The sequence below is a fragment of the Cryptotermes secundus genome, unplaced genomic scaffold (genome assembly GCF_002891405.2).
Source record: "Cryptotermes secundus unplaced genomic scaffold, Csec_1.0 scaffold1133, whole genome shotgun sequence".
Lineage (NCBI taxonomy): Eukaryota > Metazoa > Arthropoda > Insecta > Blattodea > Kalotermitidae > Cryptotermes > Cryptotermes secundus.
This window is the reverse complement of record NW_019728510.1, coordinates 237,718-254,811: the sequence shown is the minus strand read 5'-3', so window position 1 is coordinate 254,811 and position 17,094 is coordinate 237,718. Positions and strand designations below refer to the sequence as shown.

Here is a 17,094-nt window from a genome sequence, read left to right as displayed (position 1 = left end):
TGGTCTAAGCCAACACAAAAACGAACTACAAATGTTCCTTCTCACTCACAACATAGATGTCCTCCTCATCTCTGAATCCCTTGTAAAGTACTGTCGCGTGTGGGGCGTATATCGCGACAAATAACTTCTCGTTGTATTTGATGTAGCGAGTTTTATTTCACATTCGCTCATACAATCACCCAAATTACAATCTGACGATTACTGCTACCTGCAGTATCACAAATAGTACACTCCAAATGCCACAATACAACTGACTGGTTGCTGGCTAACTCGACGATAGGNGGGAACTCGCCTATTACCGTAAGAACGCGAGCGTTACGTTACCGCCACGTACCGCTGGGGAGGTAGGGGTCAACATGTCACAGTACTTTGGGATAAATAGTAACTTTACTCTGACCTGTGAAAAATGTTCTTTGGTTGTGTATAATTTCTGACTTTCTACATATCACTAGGTTCTTCTCAATACATAACTGATATACTCAATGTGCAAAAAGGAATTGAAGTGATAAATTCACTAATCATTAAGTCAAACACATTACAAAGTATCACTGGTGTTGGTATGTTTACGGACAGTAAGTCAAGAGGGAAATGATCACACACATTACAACCAACTACTAACCTATATTCATATTGTGCCATGTTTGTGTTGTCCACTGCATAACAGCTCGATAAATACATTTCCATGGCAGCAGCTAAGAAAAGAATTGTGTGAAGTGCAACAAGTTTGGAACATGTGCCTGTTTGTATTATAACACTTTAATTTTGTGATGTGCTTGCAATATAGGTTGACTCCACGTAAATGTACGAGGGTAAGTCAATAAGTAAGTTAAAAATGGATACAGAACTTAAACAAATAAGAGTACTGATTTGAAAAATGCTTTTATTTCTCAACATAATTTCCCTGTACATTGAGGCACTTGTCCCATCCTTTCACAAGCCCCTGAAAACCAGCAGCATAAAATTCTTTGGGCTGCTGTCAGAACCAGGAGTTTTCGCACAGCATGGCCTGCCTCATAATGCATAACAGGTTAGGTTTTCACAAAGTGTGAATGATGGGTGTTGCGCATGCTGACCCCACAACATAAAATGCAAAGAATGTGTCTGGCATCACAGCATCTCAATCGCCACCACACTGAAGGACACAATATGCTACCCGAATTGTCACAGGTGATGAGTCTTGGGTTCACCATTACCAGCCTGAGACAAAGCGTGTGTGAATGCAGTGGAAACATCCTGCATTGCCTTGAGGCTGGAATGCGGAGAGCAGTATGCCTTTGTGATCCCAGAAGTCTGTGAGCATCACTTTCCTGGAGGATGGTGTCACTTTAAACTTTTTTTTTGGCAGGCGATGCAGAATGTTTCCACTGCATTGACGCATGCTTTGTCTTGCGCTGGTAAGGGTGAACCCAAGACTCATCACATTTGACAATTCGGACTAGCATATTGTGTACTTCATCGTGGTAGCGATTGATGCATGGCACCAGTCGTGCACAGACTTTGTGGAAACCTAACATGTCATGCATTATGGGGTGGGCCATGCCGTGTGAACACGCCTGGTTCTTACAGCAGCCCAAGGAATTTTATGCTGCTGGTTTTCAAGGGCTTGTGAAAGGATGGGAGAAGTGCCTCAATGTACAGGGAAATTATGTTGAGAAATAAAAGCATTTTTCAAATCAGTACTCTTATTTCTTTAAGTTCTGTATCCATTTTTAACTTAATTGTTGACTTACCCTCATACTAGACACTGCTCTTATATAGTAGAGCTGAAAACTGTTATTATTATGGAGGAGCTATTGCAGTTGTAAGCCATTTAAATTAATGTTTTCTTACAGGCTAGTTCCACTTCAAATTTATATAAAGGCAGGATTGATTTTACGTTTTTTTTTTCATGAAGGGTACAATCATAATTAAAGGTGCTGCAACAATTTTAATTCCCAGAATGGACCTGTGAAAGCAAAGTGTACTTAACTGTACACTAGTGGATGCTGTCACCTTCCAAATACTGTCACGTGTTGGGTATGTCACGTGATAAATAACTTCATGTAGCCTTCAGATTCAACGATTATTTATTGAACTCATTCATCCACACTTACTTAGAGTCAGGAATACAGTTACTATCACCTGCAGTATCACAATTACTGCTTCCACTATACCTCGGCGATTACTAGACTGCCTTCGATGGCAACACTCTTCAGACAGCCAACTTATATTGAATACTCACTCCTAAATAGTGTTTGCTGCTCGTTACATAGGCTCAGCACGGACCACTTAGAGAACACATTGCTGCTCAGCAACAGATATCAGGTATTGTTTTCTGGTGTGTGTAGCTATGCATTGCCTAGCAATAGACGCCATACTCTTGCGTGATGTCACAGCCTATCGAGGAAAGGTGTTTACCAAGTGTTGTTACGCAGTGAAAACTTATTCCTGTGGATATTCCTACGCAACAGTATCAACAGTTTCTATTGTTTCGTTGCTCAGTGATGGACGACATATAACACACCACAATACTGTACTTTGTGAAGCTATGCACTTCGTGAGAGGATGGTACCACTGCCAGAAACAGTCTTGAAAATCGTTTTCCAGAATATCTAGCAGTAACGTCATATTGCATTGGTGGATGGGCCATTTTTGTAATGGATATCTTAGCCAGGAACTTGCATAGTTTTAATGCATTGTGTGCAGGTTCATTGTCATGGTGAAGTCTTTGTTCTCCAATGCATGCTCTGGCATTTTTTTTCTGGGCCATATGAAGACGCCATGCTTTTTCAACAGTAATGACCCTATCAGAGATCTCTGCATTGTGTAAAAGATCAAATGAAATGTGAAGCCGAAGTTTCTGGGCATCTGTTCGAGGCACCATCTTTGTGGAAATTTTTCTCATTTCCAAATAATCCATAATAACGTGTTGCACTCTATCCCTCTTCATATTCAGTTCTTATGCTATTAGTTTTACACCTAATCTTTGATCTGAACATACCAAGGTTCATGCTCTGCCCACATATGCATCTGTCTGTTGCTTTTTTTTTTGGCTTCCCACTTCTTGGGTCATCTTGCACATGTTCTCGCCCTTCCTTGAACTGCCATGCCACTGTCAGTTTCTTCATTTTGCGTTCACCATAAGCCATTGTTATTAGGGCTAACATTTCATTAGTACTTCTAAGAATCTTCACACAAAACTATATGTTTATCCACTACTCCAGATTCTCGTCACTCATTTTTTCCCACCAGCAGTGTACCATGGACAAGCCATGCCATAGCTCAAGGGGTTAGTTGCTGGCTTCCCGCTGCGGCGGCCCGGGTTTGATCCCAGGTCTGGTCAAGTGGGACTTGTGGTGGACGAAGTGGCGCTGGGGCGGGTTTTCTCTGAGTACTTCAGTTTCCCCTGCCAATCTCATTCCACCAAATTCTCCATCATCATAATCACCTGGGGCAGGTACAATAGGCCAACGAGTGGACCCAGCTGGATTCCACCCCCCACCAAGCAAAAAATACCACGTACACGTACTACTTCCTCTGTTGCTGGAACGAAAGACTTATTTGGTCTGTGGCTCATGTAAACGCAAGTTGGAACATGTCCAAATGTGCTTGCGCACATGAGTTTGCCTGACTCAGAACCCCAGTGACATGCTGCAACCATTCTGGGAATTAAATTTTCAGAACTTGTACACAGTTCACATAGTGAAATAATGTTTTAGGTAGCGTGTATTATGCGACTGCACCGCAGGCAAAGACAAAGGGAGCATCTGGGAAAGTAGTAGCTGTGATTGGTGCTGTTGTTGACGTACAGTTTGAAGATAATCTACCACCAATTTTAAATGCTTTAGAAGTTCAGAACAGGAAACCTTGCCTTGTGCTGGAGGTTGCACAACACTTGGGTAGGTAAGAATGAGGCTGCCAACACATTCACCTGTAATCATATAGTCAAAGTGTAGTGACCATTCGCAGATTTTGCACTGATAATTGAATTTATTGAAGTCTTACAACTCCTAACTACAACTGATTATAATGCTCTCACTAATTCATGTACTTGACTGCTCACTACAGCGCTCGCTAAATGTTGTATGTCTTCATTAGCCATTGCCTGGTAACGTCAGAGTCACTTTATGACTGGTGGTTTACTGCCAATCTGTTCGTCTTGGCATCAGGCTCCTTGGGACTCACGTCAAATTTTTTTTTATATATGAACCCTTGTGGTCATATACCTTACGTAGCACCCTCTCTGACGAGATGGGTTTGCCTCTTATGAATACGCTTGACATTTTATAAAGTGTATGTATTGCACATATAGCATGTTATTGAGAACTCCTTTCACACTACACACAAGTCTTCTGACAGTACAGGCTTTGCAAAGCAGATTATGCCCGTCTTATGTATCTTATCCTGCAACAGCAGCTTATACACTTCCAACAGTCAAAGGCTTGACCACTGCCAAGTTTAAGCCTCTTATATTTTCTGTGTCTGTCTTCGCCTTTTCCTATGCTGCAAACATGTTCATTCTCATGATTTTGTATGACTTCTATTTGTTGACTGCACAATTTTGTTATATAATCATAAATGTAGGGAAGGTTGAAAGCCATATGCAAATTGCAGACTGGTGTGCACCTTGGAAAATTTCCAGTGGTTCAGAGGACCTTGTTTTGTAGGCACTGCAGTTTTAAGAGGTAGGTGTCTGGTGCTATTTCAAGGCAAACTTACGTAGTAATAATTACGTATCGGATCGTGTAATTTATATACTCACTGTTAACGGAGAGGGCTGACATGCTTCTTGCGTTTTCATTCTGCAACTTTTGTGGTGTTAAGGAGGGTTTAGCCCCCCGCAAAAGACCAGCCACAACCCTTGATATTACGCTCAACATGGTGACCTACCGAGCAAAGTGATGAGTCACGTGATCACATTTTCCACTTGCGCAAAGTGATTAATTGCAACACACGGCATGCGCACGGGTAAGGGAAAATAGCGACTATACCAACAATTTACGCTCGACTTTCTCTCGGAAATAAGCCTCATTTACACAAACAAAATCTACTGGATTCAAGAAGCTTGAACCCGAATACAGAAATATAGGCATAACCGTCACACAAAGAGATGCTTTTAATTGTTCAATTCACAACATACTTCGGCCCATATAAGCCATCATCAGTTCATCCTGAGCGATCATGAGAAATACACAACTGGTGACGAATTATGTAAATGATTCAAAGTAAACCAACTTTCTATAAATTTTAACAAAACCCACTACATTCAATTTACAGCTAGAAATAATAATTCTAAATCTGAAATAAAAATTGTATATGATAAAAAACAAATTACATCTATATCCAATATTAAATTTCTTGGAATATTCATTGATGATATAATGAGCTGGAATTACCACATTGAATATATTAGTTAAAAACTAAGTGCAGTCTGCTACATAATACGATCGCTTAAACCATACACGCCCATAAATACCTTAAAAATGGTTTATCACTCTTATTTTAATTCTATTATAAATTATGGTTTACCCTTTTGGGGTAACTTACCCCAAAGTATAAACATTTTTAGAATGCAAAAGAATATAAATAGAATTGTGTTGGGACATAGAAGGAGGGATTCATGCAGGAACTTATTTAGAGAATTAGAAACCTTACCTCTGGCATCTCAGTACATACTATCTCTTATGCTCTTTGTGATGAAAAACAAACAAATTCATAGTAAATTCATAGATTCATAGAATAAATACCAGAGAGCAAAATAATCTCCATCAACCTCTTGTAAATTTGAGTAAATATCAAAAGGGAGTTTATTGTTTAGGAACAAAGGTCTATAATAATCTACCACAACATATTAAGGATATATTGAGTGACACAATGAGTTTTGAGGTACGATCAAAACATTTTTTATATTTACATTCCTTTTATTCAGTACAGGAATATTTCAGTTACGAATCATTTTAAGATGTGAGTAACTGTCTTACTTTACAATTTAAAGAAGACAAGAATGTCAGCCTGTGTTCTAGTTTTTAGTTACTCATTTTAGATACACAATTTTTATATCACTGTATACTAGCCTTTATTTAAATTTATTATACTATTAATATATGTTATACAAAACTGATTAATTACATTGTGTTTTAACTATTGAATTTTTAATTAATAGGCTTGTATAAAACTGTACAAATTGTATAAGGTTTGCCATTACTTTTACTACTAAAGTTAACTTATTTATTTTATTGTATATGTTTATCAGTATTTTATTACAAATGTGTATGCTATTGGATAACAACTGTAATTCTTAGTTGTGACTGTAACTAGGACAATCTCCACATCCGCATGAGAATGTATTCTCAATAGGAATTATGGAAGGTGAATAAATGAATGAATGAAATGTATACAATTCTTTATTGGTATCTGTTGTAACACAACATAACAGTCAAGGTCAACATTACCTCAGCTAGTTCAACAGTGTGTGAATATGGTAACCATGTATTTTGCCTGATGATAGCTTTAAAAGCCGAAACATGTAGCTAACGTAATGTTGTTGTGTTAGGACAGGTTCCAATAAAGAATTGAAAATCAATTTGCACCTGCTAATCTGGAAACCAGTTGCCTTCTTGAAATTGGCGAGTTTTCTTGGAAATTGCGGTAGTGTTGCGGTTACCACTTTCCTTGGTGTACCCTTAGTCTAATCTGTGAACTTTTCATGTACTGTGGAAAATCTCCAAGTTCTGTCTTTTCGCCATAAGGTAAAGCTATCCCTGTGCATAACTAATTAAGCACTACACCATGAAGGCATGTGGGGAGTGGATGTATAGATGGTATAGATCCATATTTTCTTGATCTCGGCACTCGTTGGAGGTGAGTGGTAAGCTTCACGCCCCGGCCGTTTTACCCCCTGTGAAAGAGCCCCCCAGTACCCATTGGATAGGAAGTTGGGTGTGCCCCAGAGCTGGTCTGGACGACGTGGAGAAGAGAAAATTCTTGACTCTACCGCGTTCGAATTCCAATCCCTCAGTTGTCCAGGCCATGGCCAGTCACTATATCGACTACAGTACACTATCCAGACCTTTTTTTCTTTCGCCATAGGCAGATTAGTTATATAGTCAATATTGAGCCTTACATGGTTTTATACAAGGATTTCAACCATTGTGAAGAAACCTGCGGTTAAAGTCTGTGATGGACGGAAATTTTCGTCGTTTGCCGACATGTGAAAGGAAAGACTGGAGCGCAAGAGCCTATTTAGTGGACATACTATGGTGCCCCCCAACCACTCGGTGACAATTGCACATGCGCACAAACCATTGTGTGTTTTGAAAATTTACAATCAAGTTTTTGGAAGAAACTCCAATGAATGGCATAGCATCTTTCCATATACGCAATATGTAATGATCGTAATTATCCGTGAGTGCAATGTGATCAGCAGAGTGAAGGACACTGTCAAAAATACTGGAGAAACTCCATGTACATAGTGATCCGTGGTGTTTATGTGTATAATTATAACGAGTCTGTTGCGCAATGAATATTAGGAATTTACATTGGTACACGAGCTCAAGCGGTTAGTCGCTGGCTTCCCACAGCGGCTGCCCGGGTTCGATCCCATGTCTGGTCACGTGGGATTTGTGGTGGACAAAGTGGCACTGGGGAAGGTTTTCTTCGAGTACTTTGGTTTCCCCTGCCAATCTTCATTCTGCCAATTGCTCAACAATCACCCTCACCTATCATCTGGGTCTGGTACAGTAGGCCAGAAGTGGCCGCAGTACAAGGGACTTAGTCCCACCCCACTAGTAATAGAAAAAATATATCTGTGCACAATTTGTGAATAGAACAGTGCATTCATACAAGCTCTGTTGACTGAACCGAACAAATGTTTTACAGCAAACGTATGTTGACAGGTCGTGCTGTAAATTGTTTTAGTACACTTTTTTGATCACGTAAGTCAGGTGTTAATGTGGGGTGTTAATAGTTAGGTTGTGGTCATTAAATGTGGCAGCAAGTTCTGGTATGGGTAAGGTCACTGAAACTAACCAAATAAAAATCAGAATGGAATATGACAGGATATGCTGATAGCTATGTCACTTTGTAATTTACACCATAAGACATATGCCGATTCTGCATCTTGACCGAGATCAAATACAGTTTTACTGAATGTTAATTTTGGAGGAGCAACTGAGCAAAAATCATTCCATCTCTCAACTGTCAAGGAAGTATATAAGCAAATTTTTTGCTTTACCTTCTTGCTGGATACTTTGATACACCCTGACTTCTGACATAATTACACAATACCTGCAGTGCTTAAATTTTAAAAATATAGCATTCATCTAGACTATTTCTTCCAGGTCGATATACATAATGTACACAAATGAAGAACTCGTGAGCATGCATTACATGTATGGTTTGGCAGATGGTAATGCTTCAGAGGCACGTTGCTTGTATCAGGAATGCTACACAATGTGCAGATTGCCAGACTGAAAGACATTTGAAGGAATCTATCACCACCTATGGCAACATGGGAGTTTTGCACGTCCACCAGGCACAGGAGGATGGCCAAGAAGTACAACCCCTGAGGATGAGGACGAGCCTGTTAAAAGAGGCTTTTGTTAAAAATTATTCCAAGCCTAAAAAATTTTCTAAAATAGTGGTTGACAGACTACAAAGGTGTAGTACAATGTTGAAAATGATATGGAGTGTATAAATTGTCATAGTTGTGTATCTTAATGCGCTTTTGTTTATGGTGGTGAGAATTATGCACTTAGATGACCTAACCAAGGCAGCTTTCTCTATTATTAGGGATGATGATCCTTACAAGGACTCTAAAAAACTTCAAATAAGAAATTGGGGGCGGGGATATTTGGAGACTATCAATACTAGAAATCTTCCCTTTTTCCTTGCTATATTATCAAATGAAGAATGTTGGGAAAAAACCGATACAATACATGGTATCAAGCTTAACAGAAGAGTAGTGGCTAAAAAGGTGATTGAGCCTGAGAGTTGGAAGGGTACAAGTAATCCATTAGAGGACTTTTATCTTTACGGAATTGCATGTTGGTGTTGCTTAGAAGAAGACATAGTTTCTCTATTTGAACATTTTAAACGGAAGCACGAAGTAAAAGATGGTGATTCAGATGCATTAAAGGAGTTAGCTAAACGAATGAGTGGAAGTTGGTATACAGGTGCAGTGATGCAATTTTGGTCACATTTCATTAGCGGGTACATTTCAGAGCTAGATCTAAAAGGTCAGCATCCCTATGTCTTTGGTTTACATTGTGCAGCAAGAAGTTCAAATAGAAGACGTGTGGAAGCAGTGGAATTCTTTTGGGATAAGATTAAATCGTTGCCTGAAAGTGAGTTAAGTGATCAGGAAAAGGATGAAATTTTCATGGAAATTGCAGTGCATGCAGCACATGATAATGGCTATCCAGATGTGTTTGAATTTAACTCAGATAAGTTCTGATAAATATCCAGAGCTTTTGAAAAGAGATTTAGAAAAAATACTGAATATGCTTCTTTATACAGAATGCTAGAAATGTTTAATTTTGATCAATTTCAAAAGTTATTTGATTTTTTGGAACCATGCAACGTTCCGGAAGATGATTACTGTCTCTGGTTGGAATTAATGGTAAGGGAATGTCCGGAGCATTATTTAAGTCCAGGTATGGAGGTTTTTATGCATGTATGGACAAGAGAGGGATTTGATGATCATCGTACCTTAACATTGAATGAAGAAATGATGAACTGTTCTAATTTTCAAGGAAGGCTTCTAGTGTCTTTGGTTGAGAAGGGTTGTATGAAGCTAGTATTTGCAGTATTAGATAAAGCTAACTCTGATCAAATTACGGAATTTATGGCCCCTGAAGAAGCAGATCATATACGTTTTGTATTAGAGCAAGGAGATCATGATTCATTAAATAGATTTTTAGCTTATGGTAAGTCCACAGAGAAAAATCTTGATCAGGGTAGTGTAAGTGCTAATTTGGCTGAAGTTAAGTAAAATACATGATCAGTCTCATGTGGATCCAGGTAATCATTAAGCGTTATATATCTAAAGGGGGATATGCCTAAAAGAAAGCAAAAAGAAATACAGCATGAACAAGCACAAGATTTTGAGTTAATAGAACTATTAATTCGAGAAGCAGGTTCAAATGTAGGATCTAGTCCAAGTACTTCAACTCAGCAAGGAAGTTATTTTGAATCTTTCAAAGCAAGGCTTCAATCGTATACAGATCAGATCCCATCATATTTACATTCGGTCAGTAAAGAAGGCTTTTTTCCTCATTTCTTTTTAGGAAGCTTTTCTACTTTGATAGACACAGAAATTGCAATAAAGTTGGATATTGAAAAAATATATTTTAGTTTTGATGGTTCAAAAACTCAAAGTGGCTGTTATTAAAAAAGAAGCAATCACGAGTCCAGAAGATGCAGCTAATAAGGTAAAGCTCTTTGTTATCGGGGAATCTGATAGTACAAGAAAAAATTTAGTTAATGGTGCGTTGGATAAGATACAAGGTAATGCTAATATTGTCCAGAATAATCATGTAAGACAGGCTAGAGATGAAGGTAAGCTTGGTGTTAAGTTGGTAGAAATTACCAAAGAGAAAGATGCTAAAGGGAAAACAGCAAGAATATCTGTTGAAGTAAAAAGTGATAACTTAGATCAAGACACCTCTACAGTACATGAGTTTAAAGAAATAAAAAAAGGATTATGGAATAATCTAGAAAGTGATATAGCAAAGCTGACTAATTCGAATGCAGTAAAAGTATAGGAATCAGTCGAAGAAATTCTTAAAAAAGTTAGTAAAATCCACTCTGGATATAAGAGTTTACTTGTTTATGCTGATAAAGCACGAGAAGCAGCACATCATGGTTTTATAGCAGGTACTTCAGTAAATTTTTGCTACAGACATCTCAGGGTTTACTTGGAGCAATTTGGAGGAAGAGGTTACGCTGATATTGTTTTAGTGCCTCGTGGTAAGGATAGATCATTAAATTCTGTTCCAATTATTACTGAATTAAAGGCAGGAACAGCTGCTGGTACAACACCAGGTATTGCATTAGAGCAAGCAAAAGATTATGCAAAAGGCTTTCAGCTGAATACAATTCGTGTTTTAACCGTTTCAAATGATGTGTTATGTGTAGGGTTAAATTTGGATTCAACTGAAGGTGAAAAGTTTCCAATGTATATATCACCTCATGAAGATAGAGAAATTGCTCTACCTACAATACAGAAGCTTTTAGAAGTAACTTCAAGTTGGAATGGTGGAAAAAGTACAATTACTGATATAACAGTATTTATTATACATTTCCCGGTACACCAGAGAAAGGAGGTAGTTACTTTTGTAGATTTTTATTGGGGCAACTTCTTCTTGCTGATAAGTATATAGATATTGATTTAGAGAAATCCCAATTTTTATATAATGAGTACCCACTTGCTTCTTCTACAAGGTCTTATACACAATCAACTGAAAGGCCTGTGGTAATATTTATGCTGACGAAAGGAAATCAGGGGCAAGATAAAGAGGTGTTTATTTTTCACATTAGAGAGGGAGGAAAAGGAGATTTTAGTAAGAAGAAAATACCCATTAACCTTTCAACAGTCAGTAAAATAACAGAAGTATGTATAAGTTTACAGGAGGAAAGAAAATCAAATTTTTTCGATGTAGAGGAGGTTAATAGATATAATTCCTTGGATGAGTATAAACAGGGAAAAAGTTTTTTTTTGGTGGAGAGTGGAAAAACATTCCTTCTGAGTTTAAGGAGACATTTGATAAGGAACTAGAGTCTCAGCTTGCTTCTTTACAAGATCAATCTCAATTAATAGGCAAATATAAGGAGTTATTTGGAAAATTAGGTGACGTAGTGTTACCTTTTACAGGTTTAATAGAAAAAGAAGCACATTTTCAAGCAGTATTGCATGGGTTATTTAGTTACTATAGTGACATAAAGCTAGAAGAGTTGCCAGAGGGTAGAGCACTAATATTAATGGAATTTCAAACTGGAAGGGGAAAGCATATTGACATGCTAGTTCATGGTATTAAGTTTGTAGGAGTAGCTAGTAATGCTAAAGAATATGCTCCTGTAGGAATAGAGGTTAAAGGGCCGAGAGAAGGTAAGAATGCTGTTGAGTTATTAAGCGAAGCAGGTAATCAGATAGAAAAAGAATATAAAGAAGGAGTCACTTATAAGATGCTTACAGATGGCGATAAGGTATTTATTATTGGAGTTCTGTTTGATAATAAAGCTCAATCTTCCAATTCTTTAATTGAGACAACCGATAAATTGTTTCTAGTTGATGTTATACATAGTTCCAAAGTGAAGAGTGGTATTGATAAACTGAAAAGACCGGTTCGTAGACTAAATGCACTTAGATCGTTTAAGGTCCATATCGGAGGTACTATTCCAAATTGGGTTGATATAGAAAGAGATCGGTTACAGGATTCAAACAAAGATTTGATTAATGATCCTTCAAATATTTTCTTTGAAAGAGATTATGATTTTGAGAGCTATTTAAATTGGATTCCAGGAGATATTGACGCTTTAGATTTATCTAAAATATATCTAGATGATTCTGAAATGGAAATTTTATCCAACTTTTTAATTGAACGTAAAAGTATTAACTCCGTAGCTCTTTCTTGCAGTAAGTTGAACTCGGTGCAGGTAGGTGGCTTAATAAATTTTTTTAATAAGAAATAATCGTAAAATTTCTTTTCTAGATTTGTCTAAAAACGACATAGGATCAAATGGTGTTGGATCAGAAGCTACTGAGTCACTCGCTAGGTTAACTGAAAAAAATAATATTGATGACTTAGTTATGAGTGACATTGGAATGACATCTGACGATTTTAGTAAGATATTTCAGGCTTTAAGAAAGAATACTAGTATGAAAAGCTTAGATTGTTCATCCAATAAAGTTGTCAGAGGTTTTAATGAAAATGATGTTAAGACAATAGTTGACTTTTTGTATAACCACCGGAAACTTACTGTATTAACTAATTGTCAATAGATTTTCCGTCAAGTGCAACAATGTATATTTTGATCACTTAATTATCTCATCTACCTTACATGTTTCGGTTCCAAGGAACCATCTTCAGAGGCACTTATAACAAACCATGAAAACACTGGCACAGCTCAACATCCACAATATGTAATTATTCGTGGAAACTATTACATATAACGGAGTGTAAAGCACAACACTTCCCAGTATCTTGAATGCAGGTATATCACTTGCATCTAAAGGACCACCCTCAAAACCGAGTCGTCAACGTTAAAATTTAAAGTTAAAAAATTAAAAAACGTTCAAGTAAAATATTATTCAGGCTCCTTCTTGGTGAATCGTCCCAATGGGGGGAGGCGTCAGCACAGAGTTGTGTAGGCTGCAAAGATATTATATTACGTTAGGTTGTATCTATTATTATATATTTAATGTTAAATACTATTATGATCCTGGCCTTACCTTGTGGTCGGGTGTATCTTACGCGGTGTGCGTTGCGTACTGCATTGGAGAGTGTACGTCGATGTTATTTAAAGCTATGTGTATCGTGACGTAGTGGGGGGTGTGTGTGTACAAGTAGTAATGAGGTCAAACATGCTGTTCTGAGTATTGATCTCTTTTGCCTGTTTCTGCTCATCTATTAATTTGTTGTCCCTGTAGTGGCGGTAGATTTGATATTCTTCTTTGATATTCATTAATTTTCCCTTCCTTGCCACTTCAATCAATTCCATGGTTTGCGCAATTGGGCCATATTGATGTTGTCGATTTAAAATATGTTGAGCATAGGCTGAGTCATCTTTATTGAACCTTATACATCTTATATGTTCATTATAGCGTGTTATCAACTTTCTGCCTGTTTGACCTATATACACTTGTTGGCATTCTAAGCAGGTTAATTTGTAAACGCCGCTTTGCTCATAAGAGTTTTTGCTTTGTTTAGTATTAAGTATTTTACCTAATGTATGATTTACTTTAAAGGCTATTCTTACGTTCGTGTTTCTGAAAAGCTTCGTAATTTTCCTAGTGTAACATCCGTTATATGTGTATGAAACCCATTTCTGTTCACTTCCTTCAATGGGGGTAAGTTTGTTTAGTTGTCGACATTTGTGATACATACGTGTAATCAATTCTTTACTATAACCATTGTTCTCCGCAATATTAATGATTGTATTTAATTCTTTACTCTTTGCTACGTTATCCAGAGGTAGAATGGCTAATCTATGCAACCAATTTTTGTATGCTGCCAATTTTTGCTCCTTGGGATGGCAAGAACTATTACTTATCGTTGTGTCTGTCGATGTGGGCTTTCTATATATCTCCATTCTTATTTGTCCGTGGTTATTTGTTAACTGCAAGTCAAGGTACGTTATTTGGTTACTCTCCTCTTCATTTAATGTGAAATGCAAATTTTTATTTTGCTTATTGAACTGATCTAAGATGAATTGGGGTGTAACTTTTAATTGGTTATAAATCAAAATTATGTCATCCACATATCTATTATAGTAAATGATATGTTTGTCCTCTAGCAAATGTTTTACTTCCCTTTGTTCAAAATGCTGCAGAAATACTTCCGCCATTAGACTTGACTATGGGCTCCCCCNACGATTCACCAAGAAGGAGCCTGAATAATATTTTACTTGAACGTTTTTTAATTTTTTAACTTTAAATTTTAACGTTGACGACTCGGTTTTGAGGGTGGTCCTTTAGATGCAAGTGATATACCTGCATTCAAGATACTGGGAAGTGTTGTGCTTTACACTCCGTTATATGTAATAGTTTCCACGAATAATTACATATTGTGGATGTTGAGCTGTGCCAGTGTTTTCATGGTTTGTTATAAGTGCCTCTGAAGATGGTTCCTTGGAACCGAAACATGTAAGGCAGATGAGATAATTAAGTGAACATTGTTGCACTTGACGGAAAATCTATTGACAATTAGTGATTGATAGTGTAACGGACCAAAATGAAACAATTCAAAATTACTGTATTAAATTTAGCCAACACAGGTATAAATGATCGCATAATAAAGGGTATTAAGGAGAAAGCACAAAAGGACTATCAAGGAAAAAACCTATTTATAAATGAATTAGACATTGGAAATTACAATACGGAAGAAGGGAGAATAACTAAAGAAGGGATGAAATCATTAGCAAAACTCTTGAAGCAAGCTAGTGAACTTAAGAGTTTGAGGTTATCTGGTAATCCTATAGGGGTAGAAGGTTTAAAAGAGTTAATAAGTGGATTAAAAGTAAGAGATACAGATATTGAAACTTTAGATATTTCAGAGATCTCTTTAGAGTGCAATCAGGATAATGCTGAAAGTATAGCAGATATTATGAAAAGTTTAATTGGTGACAATATTATATTTCAGCATCCTGTTACACTCACACAATATATATGGATAAATACCGTCTTAAGTGCAACAAATTTTATTGTAGCAGTGTAACAGCTACGTGAGTGATACACACCTGATGATGGCCATTTAGGGCCGAAACATGTAGTGTGGAGGAGGAAAAGAAGTAAAAACTACAATAAAATTTGTTGCACTTAAGACGGTATTTATCCATATATATTTAATTGGTGAATTAAACATTAGAGTGCTTAGCTTTGCAGATAATAAACTTAACGCGAAAGCGATAGGAGAGATTTTTTCTAGTATGAAAAATAGAAAAGAACAAGTGCTTAAGGAGCTGAATTTATCAGGTAATTATATAGGAGCTGAGTTAGGTTATGAAATATTAGAGAAAATATCTAGTAGTATAGAAGGTAATAATGTTTTGGAGTCATTAAATTTAGCTAATATAAATTTGAGTAGTGGTAATATTGAAGAAATTGTTGGGGTACTGAAAAAAGAAAGTATCGTAGATTTAGATATTTCCGGTAATAGAATATATGAAAGTATTCTGCAAGAGTTGTCAAAGTTTTTAGAAAATAATGCGAGGCTAAGATTTTTAAATATTGCCAGTTATGATCTTAAAAAGATACCGTTACCAGAGGAAATAGAAGATTTGTTTCAAACCTTAAAAGATCATAATAAAGTTGTAACTCATTTAAATATTGGAGGTTATACCCTCTGTGGTGAATCTGTTAAGATTATTGCTGAATGCCTTGGTTCCGATAGCATTCAGTATCTTAGCCTTGCTGGTAGTGAATTTGCTGTAGGTCGAGAACAAGCACTAAATGTTTTATTTGATAAATTAGAGAAGAGTAATCTTCAGCTCCTGGATATCAGATATTGAAATACCTGACCAAGTGGTAACGTTACAATTCTGTGTGCTTATGTTTTTGCCATATTTCTCCCGTATATGTGATACTATTGCGGTCTTCCTGTATATTAAACATAGTGTAGTTGTTCCTGTTTATATATCTTCCTAGTGCTATTTATCACAAAGTTCAAGCCCTGTCTGAAATATTGGATTGTGTGTCTCAATGTGTATGTCATTCATATGTAAATTGTTCTTGTATATAAGTTTTGAGGTTTTCACGGCTATGACTATACTTGTATACTTTATAAATCAGTAGCATCATCAGTAGCGACTTGAAGCACAGAGCAAATGATGCTCGAGTTGGTTCAAGTTCATATAGCAGCAGGCGTGACCAGAGTAGTTTGAACGGCTGCTGTACTGCGATGTGGAAAGCAAATGGAAAAACTACCACATTATCACTTTTCCTGGATAGTCTCTTTCCAAAAACAGAGATACCATATATGCGAGATGTTTCCTCTGGAGGCAAAACAATCCGGAGGTAAACTACTCCCCCAATCGGATCTCCGGGGGGGAGTGTTTCTAGAGGAAATGTCATGCAGGCGTTACAACAAGAAAAAGTGCGAAGATCAGAAGAAACAGCATGGATACAAGATTGGAACATGGAATGTCAGGACCTTGAATCAAGCAGGAAAATTGGAGAATTTGAAAACGGAAATGCAGAAGAATGAAGTGTCTGTTCTAGGTGTCAGCGAAGTGCGGTGGAAAGGACAAGGTGAAATAAGAAGCGGTGATTATACAGTGTATTATTCCGGAGGTGAACGGGCTGAAAGAGGTGTGGCAATAGTGGTGCATAAAAGTGTAGTGAGGAGTGTTGTTAAGAAGATTGCTTGTAATGACAGAATTATTGCTCTGAAGTTAAAG

General features: G+C 37.1%; 1 protein-coding gene across 1 annotated transcript; it reads right to left on the bottom strand.

Moving 5' to 3' along the window:
- Positions 1 to 13,314: 13,314 nt before the first annotated feature.
- LOC117282382 lies at positions 13,315 to 14,762 on the bottom strand. Its single transcript, XM_033751756.1, has 2 exons — positions 13,430 to 14,762; positions 13,315 to 13,349 (listed from the first exon to the last, which is right to left on the bottom strand). Exon 1 carries the CDS (start codon positions 14,542 to 14,544, stop codon positions 13,504 to 13,506), a length of 1,041 nt encoding a protein of 346 aa, XP_033607647.1. The 5' UTR covers positions 14,545 to 14,762; the 3' UTR covers positions 13,315 to 13,349; positions 13,430 to 13,503.
- Between the last annotated feature and the right edge of the window lie 2,332 nt (positions 14,763 to 17,094).